Source organism: Phyllobates terribilis, unplaced genomic scaffold (genome assembly GCF_046119375.1).
Source record: "Phyllobates terribilis strain yellow unplaced genomic scaffold, ASM4611937v1 Scaffold_35__1_contigs__length_13245226, whole genome shotgun sequence".
Classification (NCBI taxonomy): domain Eukaryota; kingdom Metazoa; phylum Chordata; class Amphibia; order Anura; family Dendrobatidae; genus Phyllobates; species Phyllobates terribilis.
Window position 1 is genome coordinate 1716002 of NW_027362795.1, and position 20352 is coordinate 1736353.

Consider the following 20352-nt stretch of genomic DNA (forward strand, 5'->3'; position numbering starts at 1 on the left):
CCCTGCTCCTGTTATCTATCTAGTCTGAGCCGGGATGTATAACCTTGTAACTTTCCATCATGTGCCGAACTAACGATAATATGACCATATGTGTGTTTCTGTAATAATCGTACTAACATTGGTTTAAGCCTGTAGTACGGCTGTAGGTGATTGGCTATTGATATACTCAAAACAATATATAATGCTAAGTAAAATAAACGGGATTAGAGATTCTCCGAACAGGAAACAAATACACAAGCCGGGAGCTGAGCACAGAGGACTGAACCAGAGGAGAACAAGGCTGTATCTGGCAGCTTCCGGCAATATGCTTCCAGCTTTAGTAGGGTGTGGTGCTTTCCAGTTGGCTGAAGCAGGGAGCAGATTACTCCAACTGGACAGCACACACACCCGTACTGCCAGACTGGATAGTACTAATGGTCCCAGGCACCCTAATCTTAGTGGCTTGACAGAGCCTGCGCCGCCCAGGGCTTCTGGTTCTGACGTCTCCTCCATCACCAGCGCCGCCTGCAGGATGAATAAGGCGGCTTCTGGAGAGAGAAGCAGACATCGCAGGAGCAGATCCCAGAGGAGATGGGACACACCATTTGCAGAAGCCCTAATGTGACCAAATTGCAGAAAACAAGAACAGTAGAAATCCTCATAAAGGGACACCATTTTGGAAATTATAGAGTAGTGACTATTTTGACTCCACAGGCACTTTCCGGAAATTAGCACGCAGTGGATGTTGGAGAGTGAAAATTACAAATATATAATTTCATTACCCAACACATAGTGCCCAGATTGTGCTCCAGGAGACACACAGCATCAATTAAGTGGGTTCTTCTCACTATAGTAATGTCAAATACATGGATGCTAAATGTGGCTTGGGGGCACTGCAAGGCTTTGAAGTGAGGGTGAGATTTGACTTTGGGAGAGTGGATATTGCTGGATTGGTTTATGGAAGCCATGTTGCTTTTCAAAAGCCTTTGAGCCACTAATAATGTGGAAGCCTCTGGTTTTCCATTGACAGATGATGGATCTGAGTGGGGACTTGTTTTTTGTGAGATGAGTAGAAGTTTTTATTGGTATTATTTCACCTACATAACATTGTTTGGTGGCTTTTTATTGCATATTTGGGAGGCAGAATTAACAAACAGTTGGACACTACGATCCACTGGTTCATCCTATGAGGTTTTCTATTAGTCTGTGAACTGTTATTGTCTTGGTGAATAATAACGGCTAACATAGGGCAAAATAAAAAAAAATCACAGAAAAAGATACAGCCTTACCAACACAAATCATATAAGAAATGCACTAGCAGGATGCAGAAGACCCTAATGATAAAGGTGTGTGGGGTGGGGGGGGGGCAGCGCAGGTGCTAAATACTGATGAAGCAACCATTCACAAACCTACCAATTCATGGAGGGGGTGGTTGCCTAGTATTAAAGATGCACACAGATGAAGCTTGCATAGGACGCCAGTCACACAGGTAGGTGTGATGCACAGTGTCTGGCTTAGGATAGTGATGATGCCCATACTATTACATCAGGAAGGCTGCCCAGCACTATATAAGTGCACCCCACATGGACAGACACCCCAGTACACCCAACCAACACTAAAATGCTAATGCATTTGTTATCTGATTTGGTGTTGGTAAGGCTGATTTTTTTCTGTGATATGTTTTCTTGGTAAATAATGATACTTTTACATAAAGTACATTTTAAGGGTATGTGCACACGATGCAGAAATGCTCAGGATTTTTTCCTGAGCGTTTCTGCATCTCTCTGGCAGGAAAAAACGCATGCGGATTGTACATGCGGTTTCCTGCCAGGGACATGCGGAAATGAAGCGGTCTTCACTTTCATTTCCGCATGCGGGTTGACAAGCGCTTCCCAAGCGATTTTAGCATCACTTGGAAAGTGCTTGTCAACTTTACACTATATAAATCCATGCAACCGGCATGGATTTATATAGTGTGTGATGTCAAAAAATAAAAAATAAATCTGTACTTTACCCTCTGATGGCCCCCGGTGTCCTGCTTCATCGGTCCCGGCTGCCGGCAGTGAAGACTTTAGGACCTTCCGACGTCAGCGTCACGTGACCCGTCACATGACTCTGACGTCAGCGAAGGTCCTTCTTCATTCAAACGCGAAGTGCCCGGGAAGCCGGCAGGACGCAGCGCGGGCCGTCAGAAGGTGAGAATATTATATTATATATATTTTTTATTTTATTCTTTTGGTACCTGGGTCTGGATGAGAGTCCTCTCATCCACACCCGGGTACCATCCGCACATTAGACCGCATGAAAAGCGCATCAACATATACAGTGATGCGGATTCCATGCGGTCTAATGCAAGTCAATGGCGGCAAAAGAGCAGCGTTTCCGCAAAATTAATTGACATGCTGCGGATTTTTGACCGCAGCTTTTACGCTGCGGAAAAATCCGCATCATGGGCACAGCACATGCGGATTTCCATTGGGGAACATTGCTGCCCTTCTACCATGCGTTTTTCATGCGTTTACGCAACTGCAAAAACGCCGCGGAAACGCATGAAAAACGCATCGCGTGAACTCAGCCTTATGGAGAGTTTAATTAGAAATATTCAACAATATAAATTTTAAGGATATGTTATTTATAAATAATAATTGGTTTTATCCTTGGCAGATGACTGTACCAGGAGATCAGAGGAACAGCTGACATCTTCAATTTTTAAATCAGATGATCTTGAGATCCCCCAAGATACAACTGAAGTGAATGCCATTAACCCAGATATACCATCATCCCTTCATAGCAAAGATCTGTCATCTGGTCATTTGAAACAGGTTCTGTCTTCTAATTCATTACCGACTACTAAGGAAAATCAAAGTCACAAAATAAGCATTAAAAAACAAATTGCTCCTAAAACAAAGAAGCCATTTTCATGTTAAGAATATGGAAAAAGTTTTTCCCTCGAAAAGTCTTTTCTTGGGCTGTGTGCCCACTATGCGTTTTCCAAGCGTTTATGCTGCGAAATTTCCGCAGCATAAACGCTTGGGAAACGCTTGGTAATCCGCCCCCCAGGGTCCCCAATGACAAGCCGCAATGTCAATGCCCATGCTGCGGATTTTTCCGCAGCGTTGATGCTGCGCTCAAAAATCCGCAGCATGTCCATTCATTTTGCGGACACGCAGCGTAATCGCCGCCATTGACTTGCATTGAAACGCATAATATCCGTGTCAGTACATTTGTACACACGGATATTATGCGTTTCTATGTGCGGATGGTACCCAAGTCTGGAGAAGAGGAGACTCTCATCCAGACCTGGGTACCATAGAAACTGTAAAAGAAAGAATTTAAAATAAAAAATGAAGTTTATACTCACCTTCCGATGTCCTCCCGGTGTTTTGTCTGCTCCGTCCCGTCTCTTGCAATGCTCGCGCTGTTGTGAAGGACCTGCCATGACGTCAGAGTCATGTGACCCATCACATGGCTCAATGACATCACCGCAGGTCCTTCACAACAGAGCGAGCTGCCCAACACACCGGACGCAGCGGAGATAACACCGGGAGGACATCGGAAGGTGAGTATAAACTTATTTTTTTTATTTTTTAACATTCTTATTCTTTTTTTTTTAACTAACTTGGTCACACTACTATAAATCCATGCTGGTTGCATGGATTTATATAGTGTGAACAAGTTGTCAAGCACTTTTCCAAGTGATGCTAAAATCGCTCGGAAAAGCGCTTGATAACCCGCATGCAGAAATGCATGCAAAGACGCTTGACAAACGCTTCTACCTGGCGGGAAAAACGCATGTAAAAAATGCATGCGTTTTTCCTGCCAGGGAGAAGCGTAAAAAATATGCAGCATTTCTGCATCGTGGGCACATAGCCTTAAACATGAAAACATTCACACAGCAGAAAATAGATTTTTTTGTTCCAAGTGTGGGAAGTTTTTTAACCAGTAATCAAATCTTGTTAATCACCAGAGCAGTCACACAGAGGAGAAGCCATTTACTTGTTCAGAATGGGGAAAATGTTTTACAGAGAAATCAAGTTTAATCAAACATCAGAGAAATCACACAGGGGAGAAGCCTTTTTCCTGTTCAGAATGTGGAAAATGTTTTAGCCGGAAATCAGGTTTGGTTAAGCACAAGAGAATTCACACAGGGGAGAAGCCTTTTTTCTGTTCAAACATGAGATCTAATGTGATAGAAGATTACAGTCCGGGGAAGACGGGAAACATTCATATAGACGGCTGGTGGAGATGTAGTCAGTGAAGAACTCTGGCTAAATATGTTTCAAGAGCCGTAGTAGAAGATGAAGATGTCTTCCTCATGAAGTAGTTATTTCTCATGTCACGTGTAATGAATATTTCCTGCAGTATTGCTAATGCCGATTGCAGTGTCTGTAAATGAGAGGAGAATTAGCTTTATGGCAGATGAGTCTTTGAGAAATGTGTTCAGCTACAGACTCCAAGGAAGAAACTGCGTGTTGTCTGTGTCCTAAAATATATAGGTTTTATTAGTATATGTAAAGAAGAAAACTAAATACTGTAAAATAATAAATCTCATATGTTTCCCTTATTATCTCCAGTAATTGTATTATTACACAGGATTTTTATGATGTTACATCTGCTCATCATCTTCTCATTCAGGTCCCTACAATATCAGATCCTCTCAGTGAAGATCTTCTATTTAAGAGAATTTTCCTAATGGACCCATCAAAGATGGATTTGGACAAGATGGCGGAGGGGATATTACACCTCACCCTAAAGATCCTCTTCCGTCTTACTGGAGAGGTGAGAGATTCTGATGACGTCCCATTACATCATTCTTATCTATGGGAATAACAGATGAACAGAACTGGAGAGGTGAGGACTCTGGAAATGTCTGGAGTGAGATTTATTTATATGTCTTTCCATAACCAGGATTACATATTAGTGAAGACCTCTAGTGAGCGCTGTCAGGTCCATGTGTCTGAGGGATGGGAAAGACCCCTGAGCCCAATCACAGGGCCTCCATCTCACCCCTTCATACATGATGACATCAATGACCGGAAGATCGTAGAACTCCCCTACAAGATGATTGAGCTGCTGACTGGAGAGGTGACCGTGCTGGGAATGCTGGGACATTATACAGTAACGCTATGAAAGGATCGGGGGGATGACGGTATCATTGTATGTGTCAGGTTCCTATAAGATGTGAGGATGTTACTGTCTATTTCTCCATGGAGGAGTGGGAGTATTTAGAAGGACACAAAGATTTGTACAAAGACGTCATGATGGAGGTTCCCCAGCCCCTCACATCACCAGGTAATGGACAGGACTAAATACACACGGCCTATAATTATCTGTATGTAAAGAATAAATTCAGTCCCTGTATGTGTTTCCTCCAGATCTATCCAGTAAGAGGACAACACCAGAGAGATGTCCCCGTCCTCTTCTTCCACAGGACTGTAAACAAGAAGACCCCAATGTTCCTCAGGATCATCAGGTAGATGGAGAGAAGGTGTCATGAGATCTCCCCTATGATGTGTAGATGGCTGTGAAGGTCTTGTGCTCAGTCTTGTTTTATCCACCAGTATTATGTGTTTTCCTTTTGTGTAATGAGAACGGTGAAGATGGCAGGATTAGAGCTGATCATAGATGGGACTTCTGCATCTGTTTGTGACTTTTATAATATTTGTTTCAGGGTGAAGATCTGACCCATATTAATACTACAGAGACATATGTGAGGGGTGATGAGTGGTGTAAAGAGGAGATTCCTACATATGACTACCCAGGTGAGTAGTGACCACTAATTGCTGAGAAGTCACAGATTCTTCTCAGTCACCGGCTGTGGCTGCTTTATCGGTTGTGTAGTCCGGCCGTATCACAATCGTGTGATCACCATTTTGCCTCTAGACCACAACATTCTCTTCCACCCAAAACTGTTCAAATGATTTTGGGCATTGAAACCCTTTTCCATAGAACTTACAACCTGGAGGATCCACCTACTCCCTGTGATTAGGAGACGTTACCTGCCCAGATCTGTAAACCACAAAGCCAGAAAATCACTTGAAGAATAATATTATGATGGGCCTGTAAGAGAAAGCGGAGGGTAATGATGCTGTTGGCTTCCTAGATCCCTGATATCTTATTGGATGAATCTACCTTCTCTCCATTCTGTGCTGCTGAATGTCCTCATATGGTTCCTACAAGACCAGGTCCAGTCTTTCTGGCCAAACTTCACATTTATGATCTACAACATTAAATGTGCAGTGAGGGCCAAGTGTGAATTTCTGTACAATAACAACAGAGTTTCCCTTTATCCTGACTTTTCAGTTTCTTTTAAAACCGACTAACTTCAAACCAGATTGTGATAAACTAAACAAAAAAACATTACACCTGTGACATGATATATCTCTAAGCTAAATTTAAGACACCTCAGCTCTGCACTATTATAAAAAGTTCTCTTTGAACGTCTAATATTTCTTCTTGAAACTCCTCTGACAGAAAATATTGGCCCTTACGATAGTTTAGATTGCCAAGAGCCACCGAGCCCCATACTCTAATTACCCCAGAGAGGTTTCACCACTACTTACTCATTTTTCTTTGATGAAGACTGTTGAGTTTGATCATTTCAGTAGATGTGTTATTGTCTATACTCACAGTTTTTACTTTAGTAGTTAGTGCCCAAAATACTCTGATTTAACCCCTTCCTGCAGCCAATTTTGTGTTCCTATCTGGGCCCATTTTTCAAATCTATGGAAAAATACTCTGGCTTCTCTTCAGAATGTAAAAATCTTTCGCCTTTTGCTAAAGATTTCCATGGAGAGAAGCAAAACTGAGTTTTGTGAAGATATTTTTTCAATTTTTTTTTTTTTAAACACAAATTGAGAGATTGCCGGGAATTTTACTTTGATTTTACACAATGTCTGCAAAACTGCTGAATGGTTTGTGGTATCGGGGTATTTATATTCTGGGCGTTGACTAAATGCTTTTGCTTTTTTTTTTACCCTTAACTGAAGGATGCTCCAAAAATGGAAAGAAAAAAACAACCACAAAGAGCTGAAAAATGGAGAGCTTCATCTGCTCCCCCAAACCCGCTATGTTATTAAACCACTAAACCCGTTAAAGAGGTTATGTACGGTTTGTCCTGAGGAAGGAGTCGGTGGTCTCTGAAACGAGTAGACAATTAACCTACATTTTTATCCATAATAATGCTTTGTCGTGACTCCAGAGAGCGCAGAAACAACTTCCTTTCCCAGCACCTATCTCTGACATTTTTCAAATCTGACGTGTGTCACTTTATGTGGTGATAACTTTGGAATTCTTCACAAAGGATAATAGGAAACAAATGGACCTTACAAATAATATTCCAACTTCTCTTGAATCTGACAATACCTTGTATGCAATTGTACACTACTGTCTGGGCACATGGCAGGTTAAGAAGGGAAGGAGCGCCATTTAGCTATTTGAATGCAGATTTTGCTGGGATGGTGTGCAGACACAATGTATTGGGGACACTGTTCGTTGTCACCTGACAGCTCAAAAGATGGCTACCACAAACAGGCTTAGCGCTATCTACTCCATTTTCCAGATCCCAGGGTTTGCCTTGCTCATCATCCTTTTACCCCCTCTACATGGATTTGGACTTAGACAGAGACCCCCCTAAGCTTGGGCCACAGTGTTACCTAATGTTCTGTGGTGTGAGATGGCAAGAAGAATAGTCAGATAGCCGGGTCAGAACCAGGGGGTCAGAGAAAATACAAAATCACACAAGAGTAGTCAGTAAACGGGCCGAGGTCACAACAGGAATCAAATACACAAGCCGGGAGCTGAGCACAGAGGACTGAACCCGAGGAGAACAAGGCTGTCTGTATCTGGCAGCTTCCAGCAATATGCTTCCAGCTTTAGTAGGGTGCGGTGCTTTCTAAATGGCTGAAGTAAGGAGCAGATTACTCCAGCTGGACAGCACACACACCCATACTGCCAGACTGGATGGTGCTACAGGTCCCAGGCACCCTAATCTTAGTGGCTGGACAGAGCCTGCGCCGCCCAGAGCTTCTGGTTCTGACGTCTCCTCCATCACCAGCGCCACCTGCAGGATGAATAAGGCGGCTCCTGGTGACAGAAGCAGACGTCACAGGAGCAGATCCCAGAGGAGATGGGACACACCATTTGCAGAAGCCCTAATATGACAAAATGGCAGAAAACCAGAGCAGTAGAAATCCCCATAGTGACTCCATTTTGGAAATTGTAACCCTCAGTGAATTAATCTATAGGAGTAGTGACTATTTTGACTCCACAGGCACTTTCCGGAAATTAGCACGCAGTGGATGATGGAGAGTGAAAATTACAAATATATAATTTCATTACCCAACAAATAGTGTCCAGATTGTGCTCCAGGAGACACACAACATCAATTAAGTGGGTTCTTCTCACTATAGTAATGTCAAATACATGGAGGCTAAATGTGGCTTGGGGGCACTGCAAGGCTCAGAAGTGAGGGGGAGATCTGACTTTGGGGAGAGCGGATATTGCTGGATTGGTTTATGGAAGCCATGTTGCTTTTCAAAAGCCTTTGAGCCACTAATAATGTGGAAACCTCTGGTTTTCCATTGACAGGTGATGGACCTGAGTGGGGACTTGTTTTTTGTGAGATGAGTAGAAGTTTTTATTGATATTAGTTTTGCCTACATAACATTGTTTTGTGGCTTTTTATTCCATATTTGGGAGGCAGAATGAACACCATGCTCTACTGGTTCATGCTATGAGGTTTTCTATTAGACTGTGAACTGTCATTGTCTTGGTGAATAATGACGGCTAACATACGGCAAAATTAAAAAAAATCACAGAAAAAGATACAGCCTTACTAACACCAATAATCGTACCAATTCATGGAGGGGGTGGTTGCCTAGTATTAAAGATGCACACAGATGAAGCTTGCATAGGACGCCAGTCACACAGGTAGGTGTGATGCACAGTGTCTGGCTTAGGATAGTGATGATGCCCATACTATTACATCAGGAAGGCTGCCCAGCGCTATATAAGTGCACCCCACATGGACAGACACCCCAGTACACCCAACCAACACTAAAATGCTAATGCATTTGTTATCTGATTTGGTGTTGGTAAGGATGATTTTTTCTGTGATGTTTTCTTGGTAGATAATGATACTTTTACATAAAGTACATTTTTACGTAGAGTTTAAGTAGAAATATTCAACAATATAAATTTTAAGGATATGTTATTCATAAATAATAATTGGTTTTATTCTTGGCAGATGACTGTACCAGGAGATCAGAGGGACAGCTGACATCTTCAATTTTTAAATCAGATGATCTTGAGATCACACAAGATACAATTGAAGTGAATGACATTTCTCCAGATTTACAATCATCCCTTCACAGCAAAGATCTGTCATCTGATCATTTGAAACAGGTCCTGTCTTCTGATTCATTATCGACTACTAAGGAAAATCAAAGTCACAAAATAAGCAATAAAAAAGAAATTGATCCTAAAACAAAGAAGCCATTTTCATGTTCAGAAAGTGGAAAATGTTTTACAGAGAAATCAAGTTTAATCAGACATCAGAGAACTCACACAGCGGAGAAGCCTTTTTCCTGTTCAGAATGTGGAAAGTGTTTTAGCCGGAAATCGTGTTTGGTTAAGCACAAGAGAACTCACACAGGGGAGAAGCCTTTTTCCTGTTCAGAATGTGAGAAATGTTTTAACCAGAAATCAGATTTGGTTAATCACCAGAGAACTCACACAGGGGAGAAGCCTTTTTGCTGTTCAGAATGTGGGAAATGTTTTAAAGATAAATCAGATTTGTTTAAGCACCAGAGAACTCACACAGGGGAGAAACCTTTTTCCTGTTCAGAATGTGGAAAATGTTGTAGCTGGAAATCAGATTTGGTTAAGCACCAGAGAACTCACACAGGGGAGAAGCCTTTTTCCTGTTCAGAATGTGGAAAATGTTTTAGCCGGAAAACAGAATTGGTTGAGCACCAGAGAACTCACACAGGGGAGAAGCCTTTTTTCTGTTCAGAATGTGGAAAATATTTTAGCTGGAAATCAGGTTTTGTTACGCACAAAAGAATTCACACAGGGGAGAAGCCTTATTCCTGTTCAGAATGTGGAAAATGTTTTACCCGGAAAACGGAATTGGTTGAGCACCAGAGAACTCACACAGGGGAGAAGCCTTTTTCCTGTTCAGAATGTGGGAAATGTTTTAGCCGGAAATCAAGTTTGGTTAATCACCAGAGAAGTCACACAGGGGAGAAGCCTTTTTGCTGTTCAGAATGTAGGAAATGTTTTAGCCGGAAATCAGATTTGGTTAATCACCAGAGAAGTCACACAGGGGAGAAGCCTTTTTGCTGTTCAGAATGTGGGAAATGTTTTGTGAAGAAATCATCACTTCTTAGTCACCAGAGAACTCACACAGACGAGAAGCCATTTTCATGTTCTTAATATGGGAAAAGTTTTACACGGAAATCAACTCTTAACAAACTTCAGAGAAGTCATACAGGGGAGAAGCCTTTTTCATTTTTAACCGAATATTGTATCTTCATAAAGGGGTTGTCCGCTACTAGGACAACTCCTTCTCATTCCTCATGTTTGGCCTTGTTAAAATAAAAACACTCATACGCACTTCCTGTTCTGGCGCCGTTCCATTGGTGTCACAACTTGCGTTTCTGTAAGGCTGTTACATCACACAATCCTGCTGCCAATCAACGCCACCTTCAGACGTATTGTACATCAACAGGAAGGACATGGCCTGGACATATCACCAAGAGAATGCACACACTGAGAGTACTCTCTTCAGACCGTGTTCTTGGCGGAATTATAAGCAATTTACAGCCTCAAACATGACTTTCGATATGGGAAAGAAAGAAGAGATCAGAGGTTAATCTGAGGTCCTCCACCTCTGTCAGCATGTCTGGTATGCAGAGTTTCTTATGGAAGGTCTTATCTTCCTGCTCCGGAGCTATTACTGCCTCACCTCAGCATGGAAAAAGAAGCAGTCTTAACCCTCATGATGCCAGACAGCTCCAGCCTGTAAGTGACCAAATTAAGACAAGTCGTTATTACTTAAACAAACTAAAATATTTTGCGGAGGACCTTATCACTGGAGGTGACTTTAATTTTGTCTTGGATCCTTCTTTAGACGCGTCCCTGAGCTGGAGTCACCAATCTAAAACACAAACAAAAGCTTTGCTAATTGTGCTTTGGTCTCAACCGGTCGATGTATGGAAGATACTACATCCAGACGTAAAGGATTATACCTATTATTCTCCTTTACATATTATGCATAGCCATATAGTCCTTTTCTTAATTAGCTGTCACTTGCCTACATGGCAACCTACATCTCAGGTAGGAACTGCTGTTTGGTCAGATCATGCTCCTGTATATTGTAACTAGCTATTGAACCCATTCTACGCCCGGGTGGTGAGCATTTTTATTGGTATATGGTCTCCCATGCTGGTATGTGCTGCCCCCCTCCTGGTATTTCTGCTGCCCCCATCCTGTCCCCACCATCCTATCCTGGTATGCATGGCACCCCTCATCCCCAATCCTGGTATGCATGGCACCCCTCATCCCCAATCCTGGTATGCATGGCACCCCTCATCCCCAATCCTGGTATGCATGGCACCCCTCATCCCCAATCCTGGTATGCATGGCACCCCTCATTCCAAATCTGGCATGTATGGCCTCCTCATCCCAGAAACCTGGTATGCATGGCACCCAATCCCTCATTCTGGTATGCAATGCACGCCTCATCCCCAATCCTGGTATATATGGCTCCCTCATCCCTATCCTGGTATGCATGGCACCCCATCCCCTATCCTGGTACGTATGGCACCACTCATCCCTATTCTGGTATGCATGGTACCCCTCATTCCTATTCTGCTATGCATGGTACCCCTCATCCTGGTATGAATGGTACCCCGCATTCCTATCCTCGTATGTATGGTACCCCTCATCCCTATCCTGGTATGCATGGTACCCCTCATCCCTATCCTGGTATGCATGACACCTCATCCCTCATCCTGGTATACATGGCACCTCTCATCCCAATTCTGGTATGTATGGCCTCCTCATCCCAGAAACTTGGTATGCATGGCACCCAATCCCTCATCCTGGTATGCATGGCATGCCTCATCCCCAATCATGGTATATATGGCGCCCTCATCCCTATCCTGGTATGCATGGCACCCCATCCCCTATCCTGGTATGCATGGCACCCCTCATCCCTATACTGGTATGCATGGCACCCCTCATCCCTATACTGGTATGCATGGTACCCCTCATCCTTATTCTAGTATGCATGGTACCCTTCATCCTGGTATGCATGGTACCCCGCATTCCTATCCTGGTATGTATGGTACCCCTCATCCCTATCCTGGTATTCATGGTACCCCGCATTCCTATCCTGGTCTACATGGTACCCCGCATTCCTATCCTGGTATGTAGGGTACCCTTGGTCCCTATCCGGTATGTATGGTACCCTCATCCCTATTCTGATATGCATGGCACCCCACACCCCCCAATACTGGTATGCATGGTCTCCTCACCCACTAATCCTTGTATGCATGGCACTCCTCATCCCTATACTGGTATGTATGGCACCCCTCACCCCCCCAATCCTGGTATGTGTGGTACCCCTCATCCTGGTATGCATGGCACCCCATTCCTCATCCTGGTATTCATGGTACCCCTCATCCCCCAATCCTGGTATGCATGGTACCCCTCATCCCCCAATCCTGGTATGCTTGGTTCCCCTCATCCCCCAATCCTGATATGTGTGGCCACCTCACCCCCCTGGAAGGGGGTGATCGCTCTTGTACTATCTGTATTTGGGATACAACTTCAGTTGGAACCTAAAATCTGTATCCTAGGACTCCTGGGAGAGGACGTAGATCCAGACTCCCATATGGCAATAGCTAGCTCAGGAATATTATTCCAAGCCAGAAAGTTGTTGGCACTACATTGGATAGACAATTCTCCCCAAACGATAACAGAACTAAAATCCAGGAAAAATAACACTCTATGCTTGGAAAGTGGAGCTTATATTAAAGGAACGCTCTCAAGAAATCCATACAAATATGGGAACAATGGTTAAATACACCAGGTATTGCTTCAAAGAACCTTCACAGAAATACTATACTGGATCGTTTGTCCATTTCCTTATAGTAAGCCAGGAATTTATATCCTTATACCCAAGGTGTCAGCAAATAATAATTGTCTCAGTCCACACAATTGTCCCTTCTTAGATATATTCTTTTTCTTTTGCTGTCTCAATAGGGAAAAAAATAAGCCGTCATGAAGTATTCAGATATTTATGTGCAAATTACTGTTCCAAACCATTGTACTATAGAGCGATATTGGGATTTATATCATTGTAAACCGGTTCTTGTATTGTTTACTGTTTTTTCTCTTTATTTTTTTTTGTCACAAAGTTTATTTAAAAAAAACAAATGTTGGTCTTTCTTTGTTTTGTTAAATAAAAATGATCTGATTGAAAAAAAAGAAAGGAGCGAAGGTCTTTACTAGATCAAACGTATACAAAATGCCAAGATCACATGTGAAGGTACTCGTACGAATTCACAGATAAATGTGGTCGCTCATTGGCAAGGAGGTTACATCCACACGTGTAAAGGACATACGTATCCAAAATAAAAGGGGCACCCGGGCCAGAAATTCATAACCCCATTGACATAGCGGAAGCATTTAGTTTCTTTTATAGTTCGCTATATAATATTCATGGACAATACCACGACATGCCATCTAATATTCTTGAAACTAGAAATGACAAGTATATTAAGGACACTGCCGTTCCTTCCTTACAGACCCCTGAGCAGGAGACCCTAGACAAAGCTTTCACTGAGCTACAGATAGGACAGGCCAATAAATCATTCCCTATCGGGAAGAGCCCTGGGCCAGATGGATTCAATAATAGATTTTATAACATGTTTGCACCCCAGTTATTACCATTTTTAGCCAAAGTGTTCAATGATATCTCAGAAGACTCCCCCTTTTGCCCCCCAATCACTTAAGGCTCATATAATGGTTTCATCAAAGCCTGGAAAAGAACCAAATACCTGCCCTAATATTCATCCAATATCATTAAATAATGTAGATGTCAAAATATTCTCTAAAGTGATTACAACACGGCTCTCCCACTATCTACCCTCAATTGTCAGGAACGATCAGATTGGCTTCATTAAGGGTAGAGAAGCTCGTGATAATAAAAATAAAACATTAATTTCACATGCAAAAAAACAGGGGATCCCAATGTGCCTTGTTTCTGCCTACGCTAAAAAAGCGTTTGACACAGTGCATTGGACTTTCTTGAAGAGCACCCTACCACAAATTACGTTGACTCTTTCTTGTTATTTAAAATTCTATCCTTCTACACTGACCCTAAAGCGATAGGGTAAACGGCCTTCTATCTGACACATTTTCTATTAAAAAGGGGACGAGACAAGGGTGTCCCTTATCACCTCTCCTATACACATTGGTGATGGACCATTTTGCGGTAGCATTACACAAAAATCCAGATATTAGTGGAGTTACTATAGACTCACATCACTATAAACTAGCTCTATACGCAGACAACTTGTTGCTCTATGTTTCAAACCCAATGATCTCATTTCCCTCTATAATAAAGGAATTCGAATAACTCGGCCATGTAAGGAATTTTAAAGTCAACTACTCTAAAACAGAAGCCATGAACATAACTTTTAACGCTGAACTGACACAATAACTCATTTCTAACTTTCCCTTTAAGTGGCAAAAAGACACAATTAAGTACCTGGGTATACAAATTCTGGGGAACTTGGATGATCTGTATTGTTTAAATTATATCCCCCATCCTTGAACAAATGGTTAAAAATTTAATGAATTATAACTTGAAACCCTTGTCCTGGTTTGGTTGTATTAGTGTGATCAAAATGGACATTTTACCAGATCTTCTTTATATATTTCAGACCGTTCCGGTTTGCGTTCCTCAGATTTCTCCCGTCTCAACAATTCTAAGAGCAAGTTTGTATGGGGAACATCGAGGCCTAGGATACGTGTTACAATATTGTGAAGAAACAGGAGGGAGGGTTAGGGAGCTACAACGCTGAATCCAAACAGGGTGAAGATAGTCCACTGAAGGGTGCCGGTCCGGCTGGTGAGCACAGACATATGAAGAAAACGAAAAGGAGAAAATCAGCACTCCAACAGGTAAAATATGAGAAAAATATATTGGATCATTTAAAAAAAAAAAAAATTTAAAATTCTTACACGTTTCTGGCGCTAGGGTTGCGCCCTTAGTCATAGCAGATGAGAAAAGGACAATGAAGTCATATATACAGTACAGACCAAAAGTTTGGACACACCTTCTCATTTAAAGATTTTTCTATATTTTCATGACTATGAAAATTGTACATTCACACTGAAGGCATCAAAACTATGAATTAACACATGTGGAATTATATACTTGACAAAAAAGGGTGAAACAACTGAAAATATGTCTTATATTCTAGGTTCTTCAAAGAAGCCACCTTTTGCTTTGATGACTGCTTTGCACACTCTTTGCATTCTCTTGATGAGCTTCAAGAGGTAGCCACCTGAAATGGTCTTCCAACAATCTTGAAGGAGTTCCCAGAGATGCTTAGCACTTGTTGGCCCTTTTGCCTTCACTCTGCGGTCCAGCTCACTCCAAACCATCTCGATTGGGTTCAGGTCTGGTGACTGTGGAGGCCAGGTCATCTGGCGTAGCACCCCATCACTCTCGTTCTTGGTCAAATAGCCCTTACACAGCCTGGAGGTGTGTTTGGGGTCATTGTCCTGTTGAAAAATAAATAATGGTCCAACTAAACGCAAACCGGATGGAATAGCATGCTGCTGAAAGATGCTTTGATAGCCATGCTGGTTCAGTATGCCTTCAATTTTGAATAAATACCCAACAGTGTCACCAGCAAAGCACCCCCACACCATCACACCTCCTCCTCCATGCTTCACAGTTGATACCAGGCATGTAGAGTCCATCCGTTCACCTTTTCTGCATCGCACAAAGACACGGTGGTTGGAACCAAAGGTCTCAAATTTGGACTCATCAGACCAAAGCACAGATTTCCACTGGTCTAATGTCCATTCCTTGTGTTCTTTAGCCCAAACAAGTCTCTTCTGCTTGTTGCCTGTCCTTAGCAGTGGTTTCCTAGCAGCTATTTCACCATGAAGGCCTGCTGCACAAAGTCTCCTCTTAACAGTTGTAGTAGAGATGTGTCTGCTGCTAGAACTGTGTGTGGCACTGACCTGGTCTCTAATCTGAGCTGCTGTTAACCTGCGATTTCTGAGGCTGGTGACTCAGATAAACTTATCCTTAGAAGCAGAGGTGACTCTCGGTCTTCCTTTCCTGGGGCGGTCCTCATGTGAGCCAGTTTCTTTGTAGCTCTTGATGGTTTTTGCAACTGCACTTGGGGACACTTTAAAATTTTGCCCAATTTTTCGGACTGACTGACCTTCATTTCTTAAAGTAATGATGGCCACTCGTTTTTCTTTACTTAGCTGCTTTTTTCTTGCCATAATACAAATTCTAACAGTCTATTCAGTAGGACTATCGGCTGTTTATCCACCTGACTTCTGCACAACACAACTGATGGTCCCAACCCCATTTATAAGCAAGAAATCCCACTTATTATACCTGACAGGGCACACCTGTGAAGTGAAAACCATTTCCGATGACTACCTCTTGAAGCTCATCGAGAGAATGCCAATAGTGTGCAAAGCAGTCATCAAAGCAAAAGGTGGCTACTTTGAAGAACCCAGAATATAAGACATATTTTCAGTTGTTTCACACTTTTTTGTTAAGTATATAATTCCACATGTGTTAATTCATAGTTTTGATGCCTTCAGTGTGAATGCACAATTTTCATAGTCATGAAAATACAGAAAAATCTTTAAACGAGAAGGTGTGTCCAAACTTTTGGTCTGTACTGTATATACAAGCACAATGGAGTCACATAATACAAAATGAGAAATCAATTAGACTTGCAAAAGGTGTGAAGAAAATCCCAGCCACAGTTCACATTGAAGGCAACGAGATCAAATACAGACAAGGTGATTATTACAAGCGTCACACAACAAGCCAGAAATGCAAAACACCATGATGGTGAAAAATAAGATAGAATTAGACCTCATCCTCTTATTCATGCATATCCGTATCCCCCTCTGTATATAAACTGTTTATTGCAGGACATTTGTGTGAAGACCACCGGTGTTAGCTGCCAGGGATTATCCCATATAGGAACACAACACCGGGATTAAGTGTACAGGTGTGAGATCACCGGGTCAGAACATCTCAAATGCCATCAACTATAGCAACGGAAGGTGGGAGGATATACTGATTATAGAGGGACAGGAACATGTATGCATGAGATGGAGGATAGATTCAGTATAGAGCATCGCAATAACAATGTCCAATAAACAGAGAAAACGCATATCAATGTCTAAATTGTGAATAGAAATATTGTTCTTATCGATCTGACACACGTAAAAATATAATATAAAATAATATGCACAATAACCAGTATGGAGAGACTATAAACCTATAACAATGAACATATAAAGGGGAAAAAAATTATGCAAATCAAAATTGATTATATAGTAGAAGATTTACAAGGAAATCCACCTGCATCTGATCTGGTGCAAAGTATAATATCCTGGCAAAGGATCATAAAGCCGCAGATATACCGAGCATTATCTGTCATATCAACGGGAGGCAAATAGATGCATCATTGTAAAACAGACGAGAACAAGTACAGAACACTGGTGAGATTACTGTGGAGCATTGTAATGGCGAATCAGATTACTGTGGAGCATTGTAATGGCGAATCAGATTACTGTGGAGCATTGTAATGGCGAATCAGATTAGATGGAGCGTACAAATCCATGATATCCAAGTGCTGGATGTATAACAGATCAATGGCAATGGGAGACGTCTGCATAGAGTCTGATGGAGAACCTGATCGTGAGGCTATAGATGGAGCAAGCATTTCTATCTGTATCAACGAAAAACAGGTAATTACATTATAATAAAACTGACAAAAACAAATATCTGATGCAGAACTGAATCGTGAAGCTGTGGATGTAGCAGGAATTTCTATCTATCAACGAAAAACAAATCATTGGATTATATTGCGAAAAAACTGATAAAAATAAATATATGAGAAATGGAAGATAAATAAGCTGCAGAACATTGCAATGGAAATACTCCGTCATTGCTGAAAAATCTTTAAGATATTTGCATCATTTATGTGCGTTCTGCGAAGATGAATCAGCGATGATAGCGCAATATACAGAAAGGCAAATAAGTACACCGGCAAATAATAACTGGAAAAACACAAAATAAATTCAGAAAACCTGGAATGTCACCATATAGATGTCTGCTGGGAATAAACCAGTATGAATTTCATCAATAGATGTAAAACAGGTCATTGCGGAAATTCATTACCCGAAGGGTATTTAGTATTTACACGTCAGATCCAGAAGGCTTCACGCATATTAAGGGGTTTCTGTCTGTTTCCACCCCTTACCGGATAATTAACTTTTTCAAGACCAAAGAAAGAAAAATGTGTGAGATCATTATTCTCTATGGACACAATGTTTTGATGCCCCGGAGTATGTGCTATTAGAACTGTTGATATTGGAAATCTGCTCCGGTGGTCTCTATGAATCCTACCAATTTGTATAAAACAATGCTGTCCACTATTCTGGAGGAAGGCATTTATTTGTCGGGGTTTAATAACAAAATTCAGCGCTGGCAGTTACCCGATTATCCCATTTTTCATGGGCTCCCCAAAACACAAAAGGGTATCTCTCCCCCCCCTTCGCCCTATTATCTTGGGTATGGGTTCATTGAATGAGAATTTAAGCCAATGGCTGGTGAACATTTGTATCCTCTGGTTATTCCAACACCAGGCTTTGGGAAAGATACTACGTCTATCCTGAGGGGTTTTGACAGGTTTGTGTGGCAGGAAGAATATAGGTTTGTCACCAGCAATGTTGTCAACCTGTATTCCTCCATCCCTCACGCATTGGCCATCATTGCTGTTCAACACCATTTAAATAAATATAGTGGATATTCTGTGAATTTACAAAGGTTCATTATGACATAAAATATTTGTTGTCCCACAACAATTTTATGTTTGATACTAAATATTATTTACAAGTACTTGGAGCCCCCATGGACTCCAAATTCTCACCATCTTTGGCTATTCTGTACATGTCGTGGTGGGAAGAAATCTACATTTTTTCTGATGATAATCCATTTTTTTAGCACATTTTTTGGTTTGGTAGATATGTTGATGATGTACTTTTGGTATGGAGAGGTGACCCCCAGTTAGTGTCACAATTTGTTCTGTATTTGAATTCCTATTCCTTAAATTTAAAATTCACTGTCGGCGAACCTTTGATTTCCACTCCATTTCTGGATATTTTCCTGACAGGGATAGTAACATCTCATAAAGTGGACACCACACTCTATAGAAAACCTTTGTCAGGCAACACATTACAGTAATGTGTCTTTCAATTCTCAACTTACTCTATACAGTTCGCAGGGGAGACTCAGTATAGTTGGAGGGAAGCACTACAATGCCTGTTCAGTGAATGTGACCCATACTACACAAAATATGTAACTTCCAACATAAGTTCTGATCCATCCTCCGTGGATGCTTTTATGCCTAAGGGGAGACCTGCCCACACAACCCCATGATGACATCACGGGGGCTGGTCTCCAGCCTTTATATTTTTATTAGATTTCTGTTTTTTGCGATAACTTATCGTGGGTTGATCGTAGAGGCCCGAAAGTGACTCCATATGTTCTGTTATGATTTTACCTTTCTCCAGAGACCACACACGGTATAGCTGCCGTCCATTTTGTTACTGTTCGCCACAACTCCCCGAAGGGACTTACAGCCACAGGAAAATATCCATATTGTTCCTTAGCTGACCCTGCCACCCAAAATATTATCTATGTGGTATTAGAGTCTGTATTGTCAGTTACCCTACCAGTTCTACGTGTGACTAAGTTGTAAAACTGCCTTAACCTCTCTCTGGGACTAGCAAGTTCACCATTAGCTGGGCCCTCTTGCTCCGCTCCTACCGGGGATCCTTCGTCCGGGGATACTTCTTGAGCTGGCTCTTCTGCAGCATTAGGCTCTTCTGTAGCACTTACAGGTTCAACTTGCTGTGGAGGGTCTTCTGGCTGTTCGAAGAATTGGAGTGTTGGAATGATTACTGCTCCTCCTATTTGAGGCCAATCTGCTAGGAAGTCTCCTAAGTCAGTGTGTATCACTGCTTCTTTAGGCTCCTCCGGGATTGTGAGAGGCACTTCTTCTTCTTGAGGCTTTAGCGGGT

At 41.9% G+C, this 20352-nt stretch overlaps 1 protein-coding gene and 1 non-coding gene across 2 annotated transcripts in view; both read left to right on the plus strand.

Annotated features, from left to right (window-relative positions):
• The window catches only part of LOC141182691 (uncharacterized), a 30582-nt gene extending 19557 nt beyond the window's left edge, over positions 1 to 11025 (plus strand). The window contains exons 6-11 of the mRNA XM_073660841.1: positions 4660 to 4758; positions 4888 to 5064; positions 5148 to 5271; positions 5355 to 5452; positions 5651 to 5741; positions 9227 to 11025. Coding sequence (XP_073516942.1) covers positions 4660 to 4758; positions 4888 to 5064; positions 5148 to 5271; positions 5355 to 5452; positions 5651 to 5741; positions 9227 to 10416 — 1779 coding nt within the window. The 3' untranslated portion in view covers positions 10417 to 11025. The remainder of the gene's footprint in view (positions 1 to 4659; positions 4759 to 4887; positions 5065 to 5147; positions 5272 to 5354; positions 5453 to 5650; positions 5742 to 9226) is intronic.
• LOC141182753 (U5 spliceosomal RNA) lies at positions 6713 to 6830 on the plus strand. Its single transcript, XR_012257962.1, has one exon. It is a non-coding gene; the product is annotated as a U5 spliceosomal RNA (small nuclear RNA).
• Positions 11026 to 20352: the final 9327 nt, after the last annotated feature.